Source organism: Leptonotus elevatus, chromosome 21 (assembly GCF_054856555.1).
Source record: "Leptonotus elevatus isolate MCC_2025b chromosome 21, RoL_Lele_1.0, whole genome shotgun sequence".
NCBI lineage: Eukaryota > Metazoa > Chordata > Actinopteri > Syngnathiformes > Syngnathidae > Leptonotus > Leptonotus elevatus.
Window position 1 is genome coordinate 11,540,792 of NC_141259.1, and position 22,328 is coordinate 11,563,119.

Consider the following 22,328-nt stretch of genomic DNA (forward strand, 5'->3'; position numbering starts at 1 on the left):
TATGGCGCCGTTAATAGCTCATCCTTGTTCCCTGGAGAGAATTTGCACCAGTCTGTGACCCACATCTCTTGCTTGTTTTATTCAACCATCGTTGAGTGTCAACAGAACTGTGAGGAGGCTGGGTGGGCGGAAACCTTTTAACATCGACCCCCGTGATTGGACGACGCGCTGTGCCTCTCGCCGCCATTGGACCGACTCGCTATCAATCAAACACGTCGCTGCTTCCCGCGCCATTCGACGTGCACGCGCGGAAAGGGACGTGCACGTAGCCGCTGCGAGACTGTCTGGAGTGTGTCTGAAATTGACAAAATAGGACACGGACTTTTTTTTTTTTCTCCACCCCCTCCTCCTTCCGTCTTCACGCTCGACTCTTTCCACCGAGGACACCTGGCCGTATGTGGGATTTTATTCAACCGCCAACGGACCGTCGTTATGAGAGAAATTTTATTTTTGGTGATGGAGGGTGGAGGGGGGAGCGATGTGAAAGTTTTGGTGCGTCAGCAGATTTCGCTGAATGCGCAGACAGGTGAGTTAGCTAACATACACTTAGACGAAGCCGCCAAAATGCTACATTTGGTCAAACATTCTTAGAGACGGCAGTCTTGACTCGAGTTTAAACAAACCCACCGTACCGTGCCTCAACACGACGCTGTGGTTTTGAATGAGCAGATATGCTTTGTCGCTAATTACCCCCCCCCCCCCCACACACACACACACACACAGGTGCACGCTTGCTCGTTAGCTACCTGTGCAAGCAACAAACAAACTTATGCTGTTCGCCTCTAATAAGTCACATTTTCACCAAGTCCGCAATTAAAAAGCACTTTGTGTTACCGAATAGTCTCATCGGCTGCTGTTGTTGAACGTTTTTTATTTTAATGTCTTTTGCCCTGACACCTGTTTTTATGCTCAGGGGTGTCTGCGTGCTGCGTTCAGGTTGATGGAGAGAGCAGCGGAAAAAGGTTGGTTGCAACTTGCTACTTTTTTTTTTTTTTTTTTTTTTTAAACCCTTTTTGTTTCCCCACAGACAGAATACAGTACATTGTCATACAAATTTCATACATACACATTTTCATCTTGTGAGGTTAAAGTTGGTATATTTGCACAAAACCTTCAGGCTTTTACCAGAAAGTGAAAATACTTAAGTCGGAAAAAAGGCCACTTTGACGACAAGTGAATGTAATTGGTTGATTCTGAGCACAGCCACACGTCCACACCCCAGTTCTCAGGGTGTGCACACTTGTGCAACCACATTGTCTCAGTTGTTTTTTGTTACATCCCCTCTTGAAAAGATAACAAAAATTAACAATTGATTTTTTTTAGGTAGTAGGCCAAAATAATGGTGGAAAAATAATGACATAATTTGTCTCACAAAAATGTGGCATTTGAACAGGGGTGTGTGGATTTTTTATACTCTATACTTGTATTTATTATCTACGTTATTAAATCACAGATTTTTCCATAATTTCTATACTATCTGTCCATCCTTTCGATCACATTTACATTCACACTTGAGTGTAATGTAAAATCTTCCTTCATGCTAGCTAGATGGCTAACACATTAGCTAGCTAACTAACCTACTATGCTACAGTATTGCCTATTTTTATCTATATACAGTTAGCTAGGCAATTCTTGTAGCCTTTCGCCGCTTTTATGTGCATTTCCCGTCTATGGGGCAAAAATAAGGTTCAAACCAATCTTAACTCGCATAAGAATAATCCATTTAACACCCCCCCCCCCAAGATTTTGCCCACAACAACATCCACGAGTGCAATGTGTCCGCCCCCACTGATCGTCTGCTGCCTCAGGCCCGTCTAGACATTTGTGCTCCGTCACTGCAGTCTGCGCAGTCTTCCCCCCTCCCTCCTCAACGGGAGCTTTTTAGGGGGCCAAGATGGCGGCCTCTGTGTTGTTGTTGTTGTTGTTACCCCCCACTAACCCCTGTAAACCCATACGGCGCGCGCCCACGTGACGAGTAAAAACACGGCGCCTCAGTCACGTCACGTCAGTAGCCATTTTGTCTCATTCGCTACATTTCAACTTTGATTTCTGCTCGCGTCGCTTTATCGAGAGCGCCATTTTTGTGCCAAATGCGAGGTCAATATCTGGCAACATATTTCGACTCGTACCTTTTTCGGCATTGTCGTGAAGAATGTCAAGAAGATTCCACAAGTTTGCTAACCTTTTCAAAACAAAATGAGCTCCAACATTTGTTGCACTTGATGTGTGCCACAAGATGATTTAGAATTATCTTTTAAATTGAACTCACTCTGCTAATTAAAGGTAGGAGTTGGTCACCATAAGATCACACGCACAGTACTTTTTTTTTTTTTTTTTTTTTTTACAAACTTTGGAGTGGTAATTTTAAGTGGGAAGTAAAAATTAAGACAAGGATACAAATTTAATTACTATACTTTTTTTTTTTAGCACTCTTTGGGGGGATGTGACAAAGACCAAAAACTTTTAGGCAAATTAATTAGAAAAAATACAAAATGAAGCAATAATAAAAAATAATCATTTAAAATGAGCTATCACTTTTTGCCAAAGCAGGCTAAAAAAAGTTCTACAGCTATGACTTATTTTGTTGTTGTTATTAATGTTACTGTATTATTTATTTTCTTATATTTGATCTTCAATTGGTCCATGGCTTAAAATTATGTGGTACTAAAAAAAGTAGACATTTTTCTTAGTTTCAAGTAAACAAGATATATATATTTTTTTTTTTTTGTCCAATCGATGCAATGTATTGGTAACGCTGCCCGTGTGATAAGTGAATTGTTTCCTGCTTGTCGCGCGCTCTTCAGTTGTCAGAAATGCGCTTGGAGCATCCCTCCGACATGACAAGTTACTTCGACTCTGTGATGTTTATCTGTTTGCCGTATCGCTGACCGGCCCGGACAAGATCTCTTCATTATCACCTACTTAGCACGCATACTTGTCGTCGTATTCTTTTAATAGCTCTCGACTGCTCCACTATTAGTTTTGGAGGGGAGCGCTTGAAAAGTTGTCGGTCAAAAATGAGTGGAATTGTAATTATGGAAAGGTGAGGAAGGCGTGGCAGTTTCAGGTTCATTGATTTGTGTTGCAGTAGACTCACTTTTTTCAATTCGTCCTGTTTTGACTATTTAAGTCGAGTTTTCCCAACTTTCAACTCTGGAACTCAAACAGACAAAAACTATTAACGTATTACTGTGTATTGCTGTGAAATCCAATTGGCAGTCCGGTATTATAAGCATGCCATGCAGCATTCAGAAAAGTCATCAGTCATATATTTCCTCTGTGAAATGTAGTTTTCATTGAACATCACTTTATTTTTGCATGAAACCCTGATTTATTTAATTATTTTTTTACAAGGGGGCAAAGGGGGTGCACCAAGGGGGGGAAAAATACTGAACACTAATATTAAAGAAAAAAAAACATGTGAATAGATTGCCTGGGGAAAGGGCTTGAAAGTGTAATCATGGTGTTAAACTAGTAATTAAATAAATAAATGACAAAAGGCTAACAGTGCTGCACGTCATGTGACCTCTACAAAATGTATTTTATAACTCACCTTAATAACTTTTTCCTGATGTTTTGACTTTTTGTTGAGAGAGGGGGTGTGCCAACTCCATCAGTATGTTATGTAGAAAGGACTGATCGAACCCAATAACCCAATGATTTGACTTGGGGCAATATTGAAAAATTCTGCAAAGAGAGCAGACCTCCACCAAGGCCAAACAATCCTATTCTGGCTCAGCCCTGAATTGTACTTAATTTCCTACCTCCTGCATGTGCATGATATTCTTATTTTTGAAAATGTTTACATCCCTCATCCTACGAAAGCATAAAAAAAAATCGGACTTTGTGCCAGATATTAAGGATTTCCTTGGCCCCGCAGTCCTCCACAGAGCAACTATTCAGAAACAGTATGGATATAGTTGACCATTTTTATTCCCCCCCCCCCCCCCCCCCCACACACTTCATCCTCAGGAAAAGCCCGTGTGTTCGCGCGAAAAGGGCATCAGACCGCGTCTACCTGCCCCTCCAGCTGGTAAGAGCTCTGCTGACCCGTTCTTTCAAGAGCATTTTGGCCACGTTAAAAATGGAGCGAAGCAATTCCAAGAATGCTGTGAACAGCGTGATTGCCTGAGGGAGAAGTTGGTCCACTGCAGGGTTTCCCAAATTTTGGCCTCAGAAGCCCAAAAATATGGGTCGCTGTGTTACATATATTTTGGGGTGAGTAGATTGTGAGAGTAACATTAAGTAAGCACATTATTTTTTTGTGCTGTATTGATATGGCTGGCTGTGATGTTTCATGTAGCTATGCAAAACGATCTGGAAAAATGACATCGTTATATCACATGTATTATTAGGCTTTATTTGGAATTTTTTATTGGGGGGTGCGCCAGCTATTTTAGTTCATGTAGTTTAGCAAGTGTGTGTCTCAGGCTGGAAAAAGTCTAGGAAACATTACCTCCACCAAGGAGCTTATGTTGTTTATTTTTTTTTGGTGAGCTAGAGGAGTGGACATTGGCCACCATTTGATACTTGTGCAGACTCTGTTAATGTGTTTTTTGTTTAATTTCTTGTTCATTGACTAGGGTGTGGTTCTTTAACGTTTTGACCAAGTATTTTATCAAAAAAAATACTTATAAGTACCACTATCACTACCAACATTAAAATACATTAGTGTAGTATCCTTCAGTGTCAAAAACGAAAAGTTTTTATTGTAAGCCACTGTAACATTTTGTAACTTAAATAAGATCCATCATATGATTAAAAAAAAAAAAAAAAAATTGTCCTCCTTTATGCTAACCACGGGGATGTTTGAATGTCATTATTTTTTGCCGTAATGTGTTAATATGACACAAAAAAACTGCACAAAATATTCAGATTTTAGCAGATTTTAAGTGAGCTAATATGAGTAGATTAAATAATTACAAATGAATCAACTGTCTGCTTAATCGGTCGGGCTCCATTTTGAACATTAACATTGTGCTTGAATGTTGGAAAATAAAAAAACTACTTGATGAATCATTTAAACGTATTACACGTAAAAGATAACAATTGTACGTAAACTAATATTAAAGCAACTAACTAGCTTAGAAGTTAAATACAATTGAACTGAACGTGGGCAGTAATTCTTTCACGCACCTCTAGAGGGGGCCCACGTACACAGAGTAGTACTCGCATAACACAAATTGGCACCAGCAAGCAAAAATGTCACGAAGAGTCTGCCTAATGTTTCTGCCTTTTTAATCTGTTGCTGGCATACATATGCTTTATTTGTCGTGAATAATTTTCGGAAAAAAATAAGTAAAATAGGGTCATTTCCTGTGACGCACCTGATGATCTCTCATTGCACATTGGTTTGAAATCTTGAAGTTAATGTCAGTCATCTGTAGGAAGTGGGGAGTTTGTTTGGCCTTGGTGGAGGTCTGTCTTTCCCCCTCCAAGTGCTACAGTATCTATTGGTGATCTGTCCATGAGAAATTCGACTGCATTTTCGTCGTTTTTTCCCGATTGCATTTGAGGCCCGACTCTAAAATGCTGAGTCCTCCCCGCTGTCTTTTTAGTCTCCGCCCACGGTGCGGTCACGAGGTGTGACGCCATGATGGCATCTGGATGAAAGCTGCCGAGTTACAGCTTGTGTGTGCGCTCAAGAGCACATTTCAAAGCGTAACCACTGCCCCCCCCCCCCCCCCCCGACTGCAGCTGCTATTGTCTGTCCTAAACGGCGAGGCTCTTCGTCACCTCCTTTTTTTTTTTTTTTTTTTTTTAAGTCTATATATCACCGTTACTCATTTGAAATGAAGGCCTTGTCTGTATTTTAAGGTGTTTCCTGGCAGGCGGCCAATCTACGCGTCCATTTGTTGCCGCTGCTTTTTGTACTGTGCGACTCTGCCGTGTAGTTGACGGCGCCGAAAAAACAGGCAGCTTCCATTTTAGGCGGGGAAACAAAAGACCCCTTTTTAAAAACAAAACAATCTCGCAGTGCTTATTGCATTTGCTTTTATTTCATTTTATAATATAATATTTTTAACCTCCAACGTGTTCATCTTTTGTGAATTTTGCTTTGTGAAATTAATTTTGTGTGATATCGCGTTCAATATTTTACACGGCATTTAGTTTTTAGGGGTTATTTGGCAATGTTGTCATCGGGGGTTTGTTTATTATTTATACGTTGGACTGAATATTCACAATCAATTTTTCAGAGTAACAATTGAGGAGGTGCGTGTTTAAACAGTGAATAAATTCCTCTCGAATGAAAGCTTTATTTAAATTATTTCTACACAAAGAACCAATGTTTATTTGCTTAGAAATTGTAGTGCAAAGCCGTTTTATTTCTGTTTTGTAGAGACTTGATACTGTTTTCCAATGCGCAAATTTTTGTAGGATGCGTGTTTATTATTTAAATTTTTTTGTAGAAGAGATAAATGATTTTGCATTTGTTCAGGGAGTGTACGGTGTTGCTAAATAACGTTTCCTTTTTTACTTGTCAATTGTTTAGATTCTTCTTATTGCCGCATATTTTTTTTCATCCTGTCTATCAAACCAAATATTGTTCCATAAGTACGGATTTTCACTGCAGTATATATATAAAATAGTAAACTTTGAGTTGTTGTCTTATATTATTAATTGAAAAGGACATTTTGTGTGCACATCTGCTTTATATCCTAATGTTCACACGTGTGCATTAAGTTTTTGTTAAATTCTGTATAATTACAAAGGCAAAAAAATATATATCTTGTGGCGAAAAAAATAACATACGCCCTATATAATATGCCATAATCATGTTTTTCATGATATTACATGTCACCGTATAATTTGAGTCATTAGTGGTTTTGTCATCTAGAGGCTAATTGAATAGTGTTTTTGTTCATATTGAGGCTGAAGTTGACTGAACCGTTTCCTTTGCTCTTATTGACAGAATGTATCTGCAGATAACAAGCCGATAAAACATTTTTTTTTCCCTCTGTAGACTTAAAAGGAAGCGTTAAAAATTTGAAGAGTGAAAATAATAATAAAGCCATAATACATTAGCCAACAATCCGAGATTTGATTTTCAGCTGCAGCCCCTTGAGATTGTCAAAAATTGTCCGTCCTCTTGAAATAATGCCAAAACTCGCTCAAGTCGCTCTAATATTTGTTTGTTTGCATTGTTTGTGATCGGGCGGCGCCCGACAGCACGATACAGCAGACAGCCGCGGCATTACTTCCTGTTTTCATCTTCAAATAACCTCCAATCCCCCTGTAACCCCCCCCCCCCCCCCCAAACTCCTTGCAAATGGTGTGTGCTCATCGACAACACGGCGACAAAGACGGCTGTAGGCCCGAGCGAACACTGTTTATCTCCTCGCTCGCTCGGTTTTAACACTGCTTACTTTCCACGCCCAAACTTTTGGCCTCAGATGAACTTGGGCAACTTTCGGTGTTATCGTTCCTACACCTCTGGATGGGGAAAAAGTTAGAGCAGCAGCCCAACTTCTCAGCCTCCTTTTTCTTTTTTTTGTATTTTTCAAAGAAACGTAGTCTCGTACTGAAGCATTCATTGTGTTGAATTAGCGAGAGATTGTGAGACGCTTTAATTTCAAAAGCTTGGTAGTGTTTCTTAAAATGCGGTCTGTGGCCCGCTTTTAGTCCCCAAGAAACCTCAAGTGTTGCGTCATCGATCAAATTTTGCCTTAAATATGTAAACGCTTTAAAGCCGATGATTAAATGACATTTGTAGCAAATTGTTGTATGAGTGCGAATATAAGTTTGACTAGTAGCTGCCATCAAAATGTAAAACGTTGCCAACAATATCAATTAAAAAAAACAACAACAACTACTTGATTGCTTAAAAAAATTATTTATGTAGATTCTCTCTATCGAGGTCTGGACTGTTATTTTTTGTTTTCCGTAAACATTCAGCAGTAACATAGGCAGTTATTGTTGCCGGCTAATGACGTACAAAAAGTTAACTTTGACTACCACTGTTCTTATTTTTGGCTGCGAAAAGGTCTTTGTACTAGAGATGCGCATAATAAAATAGGATGCCTATTATTGTCATGACACAATGAGATTATAAGCAGCTTTTTTCTTCAGTGCAGACATGCAAGGACAGTAAGAGATAAAATATAAGTAAAAATGCAAGACGATAAAGAATAGAATTGTAGTCTGAATAATGGTTTTTGCACAGGAAACGTGGATATTGCACCGTTTTCCAAATACATTGGAAAGTGACGTCGGCTAATTGTAAGGAATTTGTTTGATCATGGAACTGATTTGGATGAATTTGATAGCAATTTCGTTAAAATGGAGTCCCACATTCTCAACTATTTTTTTCTAATAAAGGACATCATAATGTTACAACACTACCAGGCAGCATTATTGTGCGTAATAAGATCCTGCCACACCGCTATATTAATAATATTGAACTAGCTTCATAAATTCATATGAACCTATGTCTAAAAAATAGCTATAGCAATCGTTGCTAACAGCCTCCGAAAAATCCACAATATCTCTTCTTCTCGCCATTTTCCTCTTTGCATTATTATCATGTTGCTACAGTGGCAGGAAAATCTTACTCGACAATCCTGCCACATTGTTTGTGGTTCAATAAAATGATAATGAGGTGACTCAAAATGTTTTGCTCCGAATATATGTCAGAGGGTCAATCAGTCGCTGGGTGTGCGGAAGCGTGCTACTAAATGATCAATGAACTGTGTTGTGGACTTTGAACTGCCGCGATGTGATGTATTCAAGTGGAAGTCAACCATAAACATTTCTTGACAATAATATATTATATATGACTTCACTAGTTTAAACATGACATTCTGATTAATATTACATTTGTGGAATATGAGTTAAGCGGCAAACTCCAGCCGTATTTAATCCATCTCAGTGGGCGGCCATTTTGCCACTTGCGGTCGACTGAAGATGACATCACAGTTGGTCAGGGCTCAGGCAGCGACCGATCACTGCTCCTCTGTTTTCTGAAGCTGAGCTGTGATAGGTTGTTACCTGAGACCTGAGCAAAATTGATGTCATCTTCATTCGACAGCAAGTGGCAAAATGGCCGCCCCCTGATATGGATAAAACGGCTGGATTTGGCTGCTTAACTCATATTCCACTAACGCAATATTGATCTGAATACCATATTTAGACTAGTGGAGCTGCATAGAGCATATTATTGTCAAAATTTTTATTTTTTTGGGTTGACTTCACCTTTAACCTCCGTTCCGTAGGTCTAAATTAATTTTCAATTTAGAGATCCCACTTCATTTCCCACCCACTAAATGTCGCTAAATTCTAGGGCCCGACCGATTAATCGGCCGCCGATTATTAGCCTTCACAAATCGGCCAATTGGGCCAAATGGCCGATTATTTTCCTCTTAAAACGTTATCGAAGAAAACCAAAGTCTCCGGCGCTGAATGCACCATTTTGCTGTGTGTAGCGTATGTTATTCTGGTTAATCTGTTGTCCCGAAGCGTCCTTTAAGTTGTTTAATGACACCCCAGTTGGAGTTAACTGTAAAACTAAACACACAACGATAAGAATTACATCCACTGAATATTTAAATACAAAACATGCTTCGTTTTTAATATCATCACTAGCCTAGCGCTACTGCAAAAAGCGAATGGAGGATCGCATTCAAATGCTAACAGGAAGTTAGCATCGACTTCGGGAGTGTTTTTCCTTCAAATAACGAATATTCACACACAAATGCTGTGGGAACACATACCCACAGGTGAGATTGCGCAAAGGCACAAATTCTTCCCAATGTGTGAAAAATGAGTTATTTTAATTGAATTAAATCACAACTTTCTTCTGTACTCACTTTAAAGTGTGTACAGCATGGATGCACGACACCACACTGCCTCAAGAGGCCAAAAAGTATTTGTTCTTACTGATTTTTTTCAGTTGCTATTATTTTAGTTTAGTTTATTCTTTTATTTTGTCATTGTCCTTTCAAGTTATGTTTAAATAAGAATTGTATGCATTAAATCTACATATATTTAAATATTAAGCAGATTAATCGGTAATCTGTATTTTTTTTTTCTGCCAAAAATTGATATCAGTATCTGCCTCAAAAAATGCATATTCGGTCGGGCCCTACTAAGCTCACTAGCATTTTGCACTAGAGGGGCTTTTATTGCAACTTTCCATGCATTTCTCTTAATTGGTGCTAATTCAAAGGAACCTGGAGGGAGTACCTGTTTCCGCTTTGCCATTTGACCTTTCAGTGAATTAAGATGGCCGGACAGAATTGGAGCCGCTTGACCCCGCGTGGCACCACGACTAATTAGTAAATCATACATCTCTCTGAGGTGGAAAGAAGTGATTTCCTTTTTTGCACAGAAAGTGGGGGGTCGGCGGCTAATAACCACCTGGCCCAAGCGGAGGTTACTGATTGGCTCTCGCTGGACTGTGAAAGTGAATATTTCACATTTGCTTTTCTGCGTGGATCATATTTGACCCTCCGTAAGCTGTCCAGGCCGGTTGAGTCGGCGGCATCTCTTTGCTGTCACACAATGGCGTGGAAAGGTCAGCCCTAATGAAGTCGGGGGGGGGGGGTGTGACCCCTGGTATTTAGTGACTTGGCGTGGACCCCCGTCTCTCCGCCGCAACCATGCCGCTTAATCCCCGTTTGATCCTAATTGATAGGCATTAACATGATCCTTATCCAGGAGCTGTGTTTTGTCTTGCGCGGCCCATCCTCTGGCGGTGTCGCTGACACAAAAGTGTGAAAGCGTTTAGCCAAATGTGAAATTGATATTTTTCCTCGTTTGTGTGTGCTTAAATGCAACCCGCGCTTCTAAACACTGAAGAGCGCTTTGAGGCTCTTAATGGGACTTAGCACGTGACCCGCAGAAATCCAACACCAACCCTTCACCGCGCTGTTTTCCTTTGGGTCCTTTTCATCCTCATTGCGGGGCGATTACTGCCTCTTTAACGGGTAACTAATTAGCCTCTTTTAGAATGTTTGTGTTGACTTTCAACTCGCGAATGCGTGAACACGTTGCGGGCCTCTCAAGTTGCTGCAGGTGTCACAGCGAATGCCTTAACTTTTTTTTATTGAAACTTTAAGCAAAGCATTCCGTTCAGCACATATACAAGGCAAATTGAGTTTTTGGAATTTGGGGTTTTATGGCAAGTCATCAAACACTGCTGCCATCCTCTGCCCACATACTGTTGGAATCATAAAAAAAAAAAAATGCAATTGGAATTTGGTAGCAATTTGGAAAAATCTCTCGTGCAAAAAAGGATTAGGGCCAGTGAAGAGGAAAAAAAAGGTTGGCATGATTCTGACTTTATTCTCAGAATTCTGATTCCCCCCCCCCCCCCCCCACCATTGATAGATCTACGTCACAAAGTCAGTATTTTCACTTTAAAGTAAAAATGCTGAGATTAAAGTGAGAATTGTCACTTTCAAATCAGAATTTTTCGATTAAAGTCAGAATTTTTCGATTAAAGTCAGAATTTTTCGATTAAAGTCAGAATTCTGAGAATAAAGTGTCAGAATTCTGAGAATAAAGTGTCAGAATTTTGAGAATAAAGTGTCAGAATTTTGAGAATAAAGTGTCAGAATTTTGAGAATAAAGTGTCAGAATTTTGAGAATAAAGTGTCAGAATTCTCTTTTTTAAATCAAAATTCTGAGATTAAAGTGTAGTCAGAATTCTGAGATTAAAGTCAGAATTTTGAGAATAAAGTGTCAGAATTCTGAGAATAAACTGAGAATCCTGCCAACCTTTTTTTTCCTCTTCACTGGCCCTAATCCTCTTCTGTACTCGAGCAAGGTTATTTTGAAGGACTTTTGGAAGTGACCAGAATGACCCGAAAATGGCCAATTCAAACCAAAATGTTAGACTTTTCCTGTGTTTCTGAGACTTTCTTTGACTTTCCTCCAAATCGAGCTGTCAACCAAATTTCAGTAAAACTTGCTTTGGGGGGTGGACTTGTGAAACCGTTCCAAGCGGTGCACGCAAATGAGCCAAGTTTTGGGGATCACGCCTGCGTTTACTGCTAGAAGTGCTAAGTTTTTTAAGTAACTCAAAAGTCTGTACTGTAAAATGGCCTGATAATAAGTCACCCTATCATGTTTTTTGCATTGTATATGCGTTATGTTGGTGTACGTTATGTGCTTTGGGTAAATGTCACTAAAGAAGAAATACCAGCCTTTATATAGGTGGTGCAAAAGAGGCTAATATCGAATCCACCGTCATGTGGGAGGGAAACATTGTGTGCAACAGTCCACTTCATCACGCCAGGTGTTGCTTGGTTCTTGTTGGTTTCACACGGCGACTCCGTTCCTCCCCGGCATGCCACGCTCCCGTCTCCGTAGAATTGGATTTTTCTTTCCGTCTCGTTTGCGGCACTGAATAATGAGCTCTCTGTAAGGGCCTGATGACATAATCTGGAGACTGCTGTGAGGAAAAATAACTCATTACGGCGGAAAGCTACAGATTGGTACGGCAGTGGTGTTACTCCACTTGACTGGCCCCACCTGTCCCACTCCTATATGCGTCTCACCCCCAATTGTCAGGCTGGGTTGCTACACCCCAATTTTTATTTTTATTTTTAAACTTCTTTTCTTTCCATTTATGCCCTAAAAATATTTTTTTCATTGGATTATTATCTATTTGTTTAGCATACTGTAGGTTAGTGATGAACTACGCCTCATTTTGACTTGCGCATGCTTTTTGAGTGAAAATATCCGCCCAAGAAAATGTCTGAACTGTGCGGGCCATGTTTAAAAGAGAAAAAGAAAAACGGATGCCCTCTAAAATGTATTATTGTGAATTTGCTTTTTTAAAGTTTGAACTGTAAATATAGCACACACTATGACACAGTTGAATATAATGCTGTCGCTATTGAATATTTTTAGTATTTATTATTCAATCGATTAATCGACTAATCTGATTCATTTCAATGTTGCATTAAAATGTATCGCAATAAAATTAAAACATGTGTTTGCAAATGTCTTATTTTGATTAAACACAGACGATAATCAGTCCGAGTCTGACTACAGAAATCAGTGAACATTACTGTTGATATGCTAAAAAACAGAGGATTTGGACAATTCTAAATAAAAAATGGCTCCAAATGATTACTCGATTAATTTGATAATTGATTACTTGTCGATTTAATTTTGAAAGCTCTAGTTTGAACACTGTCTCAAACTCGTCACACTAATGATCTGCCAAGATGTCTTACTTCAACAATACTTCCTTGACACCAATTGCTACTTCCCATTATCCAGGGCTTAGGCGGCATCCGGTATAAAACACAAGAATACGTGAATTCCGAAATAAAGTGCGAATAGATGGTTATAAAGAAAAGTAAGCAATGTAACCAAAAGCACCTTTAAACACTTGTTTAACTTTTATTATGAATGAGGAATTTAACAAAAGGAAGAAGGCATTCATCGTTAGCCTAATAGCATAATTGGCTAGGTCATTTTAGATATACATTTTGTAGATGACTATGACCTGGATGATAACAATCTGTTTTTTGATTGATATTGACTGAAATGACTTAGCTGGCTATGCTACTAGGCTAACGCCATGTTCATTAACTCATTTGCTCCCCAAAACGTATAAAAACTTTCTACTGCCATGGTCCTAAAAATTTATTTATACGCGTTTTTTTTTTTTAATGCTAAAGCATATACAGAAGGCTTTAATGCAGCTTCTGACCTGAAGAGGTCGCTTAAAGCAATGGTAGTTATTACAAAAAACAGCCCGCAGGTGGCAGCAGAGTATAAGAGATCAGCCAGGGCTATGTTGCAACAAGCTCTTTTTGCCAGTGTTTTCAACAGATTTGTGAATAATGATAAAACTTAGCTATATTCTAATGCTAATAATAATAACAGCGAGACTCTGCATGACTCAGCAGTTCATTGGACACTACTAACCTTAAACACATTGACTCAACGCTGTCAAATTTTGTTGTCTCAGTGATAGAAAATACTTCCACCCCCCCCCCCCCCCACCCCACCACCCCCACCCCCCACCCCCCACCCACCCCCAACCCCCCCCACCCCCCCCACCCCCCGGAAGCTTCAATCAATAATTGCACTTCTCGGGGTACGTACAACAAACGTGCGTGTGCACGTGTGTGTGCGCGTTTTACTCCGAGGCTCCAACACGCTAAGCAGGCTCAGATGTGTACAATAAGGCACGCATGTTAAACCCTCATGTCAGCGCAAGTCAGCAGTTGCATCTCTATATTATCTGCTTTCGCAACATGAGCCTTATTGCCGGAACATCACAACGTTTTTCTTCTCGCTAACTGCCGGGATGACAGATGAAAAACGCCGCCGCGATGTTTGCGCATCGCTGCCGAGACGCGTGTTGTTTTTGTTGTGCTTGCACTCGTGGCGTGTGAAGTGAATCTTTTCAAGATCAAAAATCCACACTTATTTGCACCCCCCGTCGGGATAGAGTTGTCAAATCCCCACCAGTGGACCGTCATTTTCATTCATTTTCCACCATGCTGTCCTGTTTCCCATGCATGAACATGCATCATTTTTTTTTTTTTTTTTTGTGTGTGTGTGTGTGTGTAGCCGCCATGTTGACATGGATTTTCTTGCTCGCTGTCTGTTTTAAGTCAATCGGTTGTCTTTATGGCTTGTCGTTTGAAATGTGTGAAATGAGTTAGTTGACTGCTAAATTGACGTTTGCTGCCAGTGTTCGAAGAAGGTTGTTAACTCGTGAGTGGCAATTGCTAGACGGTCTTAATTTCTTTACATTTGTTGTTCAGTTGATTTTTAAAATATCGGACTGCACTTTGAGAAATTGTGTTCATTACGAATGTTCATAGTCTTCACTTGTGCCCTTCAGGAGCTCAAATAAAAGTCGTAATTACATTACAGTCCACATGGACCAATCCAACTTGACTTGTCAATGTGGCACCTTCTCACACACGCACACGCACACGCACACGCACACGCACGTCTCCTGACAATAGCACTCACTATCAAAGGCGCCGTCACCTTTGCCACTAATGAGTCTGTTTATTTACCAGATTTCTTCACAGGCTTTTGTTTTTGCGAGAGGGGAAGAAACAAGGCACGCATTGCAGAACAGTTCGTCGGCTTGTTCACACAACCGCAGCATGAAACGTACCTGAAGTGTCTTCACTGGGTTGTATTCTGGAACATTTTTTTTATCAAATGAAGAGGTTTTATTCACGAATCCTGTAGAATTATAGGAGACGGCTTTCAAATGATGGCAAATTATAATGCAAATTTTTCTTGCATGTTTGTGGGATGTTGTGCGATTGTTTGTGATTGTTGTTTGGTGCTCTTCAGCTTCACATTTGAGTGTTTTCTTGATTTCTGTGTGGGGGGGGGGGGGATCAGAGCTGTCAAAATGAATCGATCAATCGATTATCAAATTAATTGTAAACCATTTTATTAATAGAGTAATCTTTAGGAGCCATTTTTTAATTTAAAATTTTCTCTAGTCCTTCATGAAAGAAGACTGATTGTCTTCTGTGTTTAATCAAAATAAAACATTTGTAAACATCTGTTTTTACTTTGGAAAACAATGGCCGAACGGGTAAGATAGTTCAACATCAACCCTCCCCCCCCCCTTTTATTTTTTATTTTTAGCAGTATATGAATACAAAGTACAGAATAACCACCAATCACTGGTTAATAAACAGTAATCAGGGGGGAAAATGCTTTTGTAATACACTTAAATGCAAAATTAAAATTAATGCGATTAATCGATTCGAAAACTATTTGATAGCAACAGCACAAAAAAATCAAACAATATCATAGGGCTGGGTATTGATTCTAATTTCCTCAATCGATTTGATTTCAATTCACAAGGGTTTAGTCCGATTCAAAAAAAAAAATTCCCGATTCTGTTCGATCCACTTCAATTCAATCGGTCTTGATTAATTATGGCACATCAATTCTTCTTATCAAGATCAACTGCATGATTAAACACTAAAAAAGAACCAAAAAAAAGGATGATTTAAAAACTCCCAAACAAATTCCAAATTAAATTAGTAACTGGTTAAATAATTCAATAATTGTAAATAAAGATTCTGAAAGATCTTACATTTAGTGCAATAAGTCAGGTCATGTAAGAAAATACTTTTAAATTCATGTGAACAATAAATTTCAAGAAAACAGTAAGATTAAAAAAAAAAAAGCCTTTAAAACTTTTATTTTATTTTTATCATCTTATTTTCTAAAAAAAGATATTAAAAATAATTGATTCATGGTTTTATGAATCGCTATCAGGCTCAAAAAGGAAAATCGATTTGATATGGATTTTTATTTTTACCCAGCCAAACAACAATATTTAGACATTTAACTTGACTAATTGACTTAGTAATACTTCACACCTACTATGTCACTGACTTAAATCAAGTTTGCTTGGTTTGACATACGGTTGACTCGACCTAACCGTCGGCTTTATTTCTTCACATTTGGTGATCGTTGATGATGTTATGTTTCATCATGGCAGATGTGATAACGAGACCCGCTTGATTCACATCTGTCAACGCCGCATAGCAATGCTACATGGCTTTATTTGCACATGTCGATTGGCTCTCGCTCTTTGAGCCTTTACTGTATGTTTGCTTATCTGTCCGGCCGTTCCGTCTATTCAGACCGCGTTCCTTCTATTCAGCCTCTTCTCTCGCTGGCAGGATTTCTTTCTTTTTTTTCTTCTTTCTTATTTGGGAACCAGATGGTGAGGGCCACGGAAGCGCCTCTTTTGTCTGGCCGCCCTTGTGAAAGGAGTCTGTCCTCCCTAATGTAATCAGCGGCACCGGAAGGGTCCATTTCGGAGCGTGAAAGGAGACAATCGGGGCCTTGGACACGTCTCGATTACACAAACGTCGAGTTCATCTTCCGAGCCAGCCCCCAGGAAGATCCCCATCTTTGATCACTGGAGGGTGGAGGCGCTGATCCCACCTCGGCGGGGCCAAAGGCCGAGCCCACCCCCCGAACCCTGTTTACCCTGCACTTGGCTACCGCTGACCCCTCCTTCCGGAAGCGACCACGGGGAGCTGGTTTGATACCGTGACCTGTCTAGACACCCTTTGCCTGTTGCCCTGGCGTTGCCAAGAGGACGTCGTGAACCCTGACCTCAAATATAGTTGGAAAGGAGCCACGGTGCTCTTTTTGTGTTAGAATTTTCAGAGGCCGGGATGGGTGCTGACCCGTTTGGTCTGCGGAGAAATGCAACTTGGAGGATTGTTTGAAATTTAAATATCAGATTTTTCAAACAAATCGTAATACTTACTACCTTCTTTTTTTTTTTTTCCACTTTTGAATGTAATTGGATGACGAGTGATGAGGGGGACTGATTTAATTTATTTTTATTTTTTTATTTAGGCAGATGTGCGTAGGAGAGGAATCAAGAGTATGGGTGGCGACCCTCCTAATCTGCCTAGAAACACTGCCTGACCCATTTTTTTCCCCCTCTCTCAATAATAGTGTGACATTGTTAGACAGATAAAATTATTGCTGACTACCTGTTGTGAACTTCATTATACAACTTTTAAATGACCTTTTCAAAGACATTAAAAAAAAATTTTTTTAATGAGGTTTGGCAATAAATTTAATTAATTCAATTAATCGTCATCTTGTAAATCGAATCGTTGAAAATGAGCTACATCATCGAACTTTGTCTTCTGGATTATTGAGTTGTTACATCCAGATTTTGTTGTGAGTTGTATTTTTTCTAACTATGAATTAGGGTTGGGTATCGATTCAAATTTCCTCAATTTGATTTCGATTTGCAGGAGTTCAGTTCGATAAGATTTTGATTTTTCCCGATTCAATTCACTTGGTTCAATCCGATATTGATTAATTATTGAACATCAATTCTTCCTAAATAACAAGGACATGATAAAAAAAACTCTATTGTCATAAAGTGCAATAAGTCGGATCTTTCATAAATCTAAGAAAATACTTTTAAATTCACATAAACAGTAAATTTCAAGAAAATGGTAAAATACAAAATAAATTTGCCTTTAAAATTCTATTTTGTTATTTAATTTATGAGAAAAAAAAGATAATAAAACAATCGATTCATGGTTCTATAAATCCATATCACGCTCGAGAAGAAAAATCGATTCGATGTCGATTATTCGATTTTTAAAACCCAGCCCTACTATGAATGTTAAGTTTATGTTCAAGCTGATCTAGAATCAGTAAACATTATTGTTGTCTGAACATTTTGCACAATAATTATTTTTGAATACGGGTAAATGGAACCTTTAAATAAAGGTTTGTTGGGTTTATTCGAATAAAATTGATTTTAAATCGTAATCGCCCTGAATGACTGGGAAAAAAATCTAGATTTTGTTTTTTGCCAGTCCTCATTTGAAAACAAATGTGGCGGACCAATTTGCTGATTTCTGGCATATCTTTTCATTTATTTAATCAAATATTTTCACGAACATTACATTCTGTTTTCCTTATTTTAATAATATTTGTATGTTGCATGTTGTAAAATGCTACATGGAAATTTTATTTTAAGTTCCTTTAACCAATCTAACTTGTCCCAAACACTTTAATAATAAAGCTTTTTTTGTCAGTCATTTAAAAAAAATTCAGTAAAATAAATTTTTGCATGCCTCTATTTGCTTTTTAGACTTTGTAGTATTTAATCTCTACATGTGGATTTAAAAATTCGGAGAACCAGCAAAAAAAAAAAAGGAAAATAATAATTAACCAACTTTTGTGAACTCCTACACATTTACTCAACGTACGAGATAAAATTATATTTTTGATCCAAATATGAGAATGTCCCTCATGCGAACATCTTTCGTAGCGATGGAGGGCGTGCTCTGATGTCAGAGCTCCTCTCATAACTGGTGTTGTGATTGTGCCGCCATCATGGCCGCCGCCGACCCCGCCCTCTCTTGCCCGACACTCTGCAGCGGTTGAAATGGCAGCATGAGTGAGAGAGGGAAAGGGTGGGAGAGTTGGGGAGACGCCCGCCACGGTGAGTTTGGGCACGGTCCACTGAGCTGGGGCTCGCCTCGTATGCCCGCCTCAAAGACACACGAGGATTTTTGCCCGTGTACACATTACATTTGTAATTTAAACTGCACGTCCAATTGCCTCGTTATTTTAGTGCCTTTAAAAAAATAAAATAAAATAAAAAGTTTATTTCCATGTGATCTATTTTAAATATAATTGGGGTTTCGTTTATGGGCCAGAAGAAAAAGCTCACAAGTCGACACTGGGCATTTGCAATAGTTGGCAGGTTTTTTGTTCTTGTTTTCAATCTTGACATTGCTGTCATGCTTATACAAATTGTGCCACTTGGAGGCTAGAGCTAAAAAAAAAAAAAAGATTATTTATTTTTTTATTTATTTTAGCTCCTTGCTCAATACATAAGTATATAATTTATTTATTTTAGCTCCAGCCTCCAATAAATAAATACATAAATAATATTTACAAATAATATTTATTCATTATTTATTTTATCTCTTTGCTAAATACATATATACTTTATTTATTTTAGCTCCAGCCTCCAATAAATAAATAAACGTATGTATGCGTTTATTTATTTATTTCTTTATTTATGTTGGCTCCAGTCTCCAATAAATAAATAAATTACGTTAAATTATTTATTTTTTCATTTATTTTAGCTACTTGCTAAATACATACATATATAATTAATTAATTAATTAATTAATGTATTTATTTATTTTAGCTCCAGCCTCCAAGTGGCACAATTTGGGTAAGCATGAGAGCAATGTTAAGATTTTTTTTAAATGCAATGTTCAGATAAAAAAAATAAAACTCTTAAGATTTAAAAAACAAACTATATGAAAAAAAAATAAAGAAATATATATATATTTTTTTCTTTATTTAAAAAAATTATAATAAAAAAATATATATACTGGAAGACCACCAGTTGCACTGGGACACAATTTTGCTGTTGAAAAAGTGAATCATCCTCCAGCGCTGTGTGCGCAAAACCTCAGCTTGAAAGGCAGCCAAATAGAACATCGTTACATTTTTGTAACTCAATATGGCCTTTATTGCAATTTTATGGCGAGCATTAACCTCCTTTGAACCCCGTACCCACATCTTTGGCCAGCAGCCATTTTAAAGTCCGGGTTAGCGTGTTGCATGATGGGAACCGGCGCTTATCCCTGACTTTTCCCAGCACACTATCCACATGCTTTGTTTCTCAGCAACCATTGTTGTCCTCGTTTGCGCTGTCATTTATCTGCTTAAATGCTCAAAGTGTCGCCTGCGCGTTCGTTTTTTTTAATGGAGGCGGAACACACAGCGGGTTGTGATCAGCGTTGATTGAACCGCTTCTGTGCGCCAATCAGAATGGATCAAGCCAATGCAATTCCCAGTTTAGAATGGCTGACCAAATGAGCCGATTCAGTTGGAAATGACTCAAAAAGCGCAGGCCTGACTGACACGTCACAACAACTCAATTGCAATGTGCAGCGTGGTGGAGGTTTGGTGAGGAGGAAAATGTCCAAACAATCTATTTTTAGGTCTACCTACTCATGCTGAGTGACACTTTGCCATTGGCTCTTGCCATGAACATGTTTTTTTTTTCTCTCTTTCTCTCCCTTTCCACAGCGGCGGGCTTGGAGGAAGATGTCATGCACAGGATGGGCTTCTTTTTTTTTTTTTTTTTTGGGTGATGATGTTGCCACTGTTGCTGCAGCAGCACCGAGCGCCCACTTTGTGCCTCTCGCAGCCATGATGCAGAACCACCAGGTGAGTGACAGGCTGTTGGGAAACTGGAAGGGGGGGGGTTGATAGGTGAGTCAGATATATCCTTGACCCTGACTCCTCGTGTGTCAACTAAGTCGCCACAAGTGGCACGTTTTCATTTGTAAAGCAAAATGGAGGAGCTAGCAACAAGTGAGGCGGTTTAACCACAAATTCTATTGGTGCCTTTTCTGTCCTCATGAAACAAGAATCATGAAAAAGGAGATATGATTATAAAAATATTTTTCTCTCAATATATAAAATATTTTTTCCCCGGTAATAATTAACATGTTTTTTTTTGGGGGGGGGGGGCAGTTGTCCCTTTTAAATGATGTCCCCAAGGCAAATCTTCAGCTTCAAAGAGACATATTTGCAATTTCAATGCAAATCAATAGAAATGCATGTTTGTGATAGGTTAGATTTAATCAAAGTATCGCCAAGTATATTAATGGAAACAGGGGTTTTCTTTATTTTCCTTTTTTTTTTTTAAAATATAAAAAAAAAGGAAGCAGTGGTTTTTATTATTTCTTTATTTTTAATTTGATATATATTGTCTCCCCATTACCACATTCCACCCTCTTAGTCTGGAAATGTTGCCCTCTTAAAAAAATAAAAAAATTCCCATGAATCCACCTCCTGAATGAAACACCATGACTGTATTTTGGAGGGAACATAAAGGGCAGTGGTAGTTTATTTCTTTATTTTATTTTTTATTGTAAACTCCTCTTTACATGAGCAATGTGAGATGTGTACATTTTGTCAGTTGCCAACTTTGGCTGTCCGGCCAACAGTTTGGCTCTAGCCCCAGGTGCTAGCTAGCTCGCTCCCACGGTGCTGGTTTACCTTTGAGCTAGCTCCCTAGCTAGCTCCCATGGTGCTGGTTTACCTTCGAGCTAGCTCTCTAGCTAGCTCCCATGGTGCTGGTTTACCTTCGAGCTAGCTCCCTAGCTAGCTCCCACGGTGCTGGTTTACCTTTGAGCTAGCTCCCTAGCTAGCTCCCATGGTGCTGGTTTACCTTCGAGCTAGCTCTCTAGCTAGCTCCCATGGTGCTGGTTTACCTTCGAGCTAGCTCTCTAGCTAGCTCCCATGGTGCTGGTTTACCTTCGAGCTAGCTCCCTAGCTAGCTCCCACGGTGCTGGTTTACCTTCGAGCTAGCTCCCTAGCTAGCTCCCACGGTGCTGGTTTACCTTTTGAGCTAGCTCCCATGATGCTGGTTTATCTTTTAAGGAGCTAGCTAGCTAACATCAAGGGCTAAAGCCAAACTGTGGCAGGGTTTTTACTTTCTGGACCTGGATTTGCCACCTCTGTTAATTGGCAATCATTTGCACATAAGCATAGCGCTTAACCCATAAAATGCATTTTGTACTAATGGCGACTCTGTATTTGTTTTTTTTCCCCCCTCAATAAATCACAAACTTTAAACAAAAAGTCAGCGTGAAGTAACTTGAGACAAAGAAATTCTACACAGGCCTCGATGAGGATTGACCACTTTTGTTGAAAGTTAATTTTTAAAAGTTTGGCTAATTAAAATTAGAAACGGGAGTTTTAAGTGAATAAATACGAGCTCGGTTGCAATATGAATGGCAATATGTGATAAATAAAATCCATAACATCATTGTGCTCAAAGCTTACATCCG

At 39.0% G+C, this 22,328-nt stretch overlaps 1 protein-coding gene across 7 annotated transcripts in view; it reads left to right on the forward strand.

The window, feature by feature from the left end:
* The first annotated feature begins 251 nt into the window (after positions 1–251).
* LOC147155869 (uncharacterized) overlaps positions 252–22,328 on the forward strand; it is a 35,693-nt gene continuing 13,616 nt past the window's right edge. For 5 of the 7 annotated variants that reach the window (XR_015091978.1, XR_015091977.1, XR_015091979.1 and 2 more), the window contains exons 1-3: positions 252–526; positions 914–962; positions 20,557–20,697. Coding sequence is in view for 2 of the 7 variants with exons in the window: in XM_086065692.1 (XP_085921818.1) it covers positions 433–526; positions 914–962; positions 3,973–4,033; positions 20,557–20,697 (345 nt within the window). In the remaining 5 variants the exon portion in view is untranslated. Of the gene's footprint in view, positions 527–913; positions 963–3,972; positions 4,034–20,556; positions 20,698–22,328 lie in introns of all 7 variants that reach the window. The other 2 variants (XM_086065692.1, XM_086065693.1) reach the window with 1 other exon arrangement.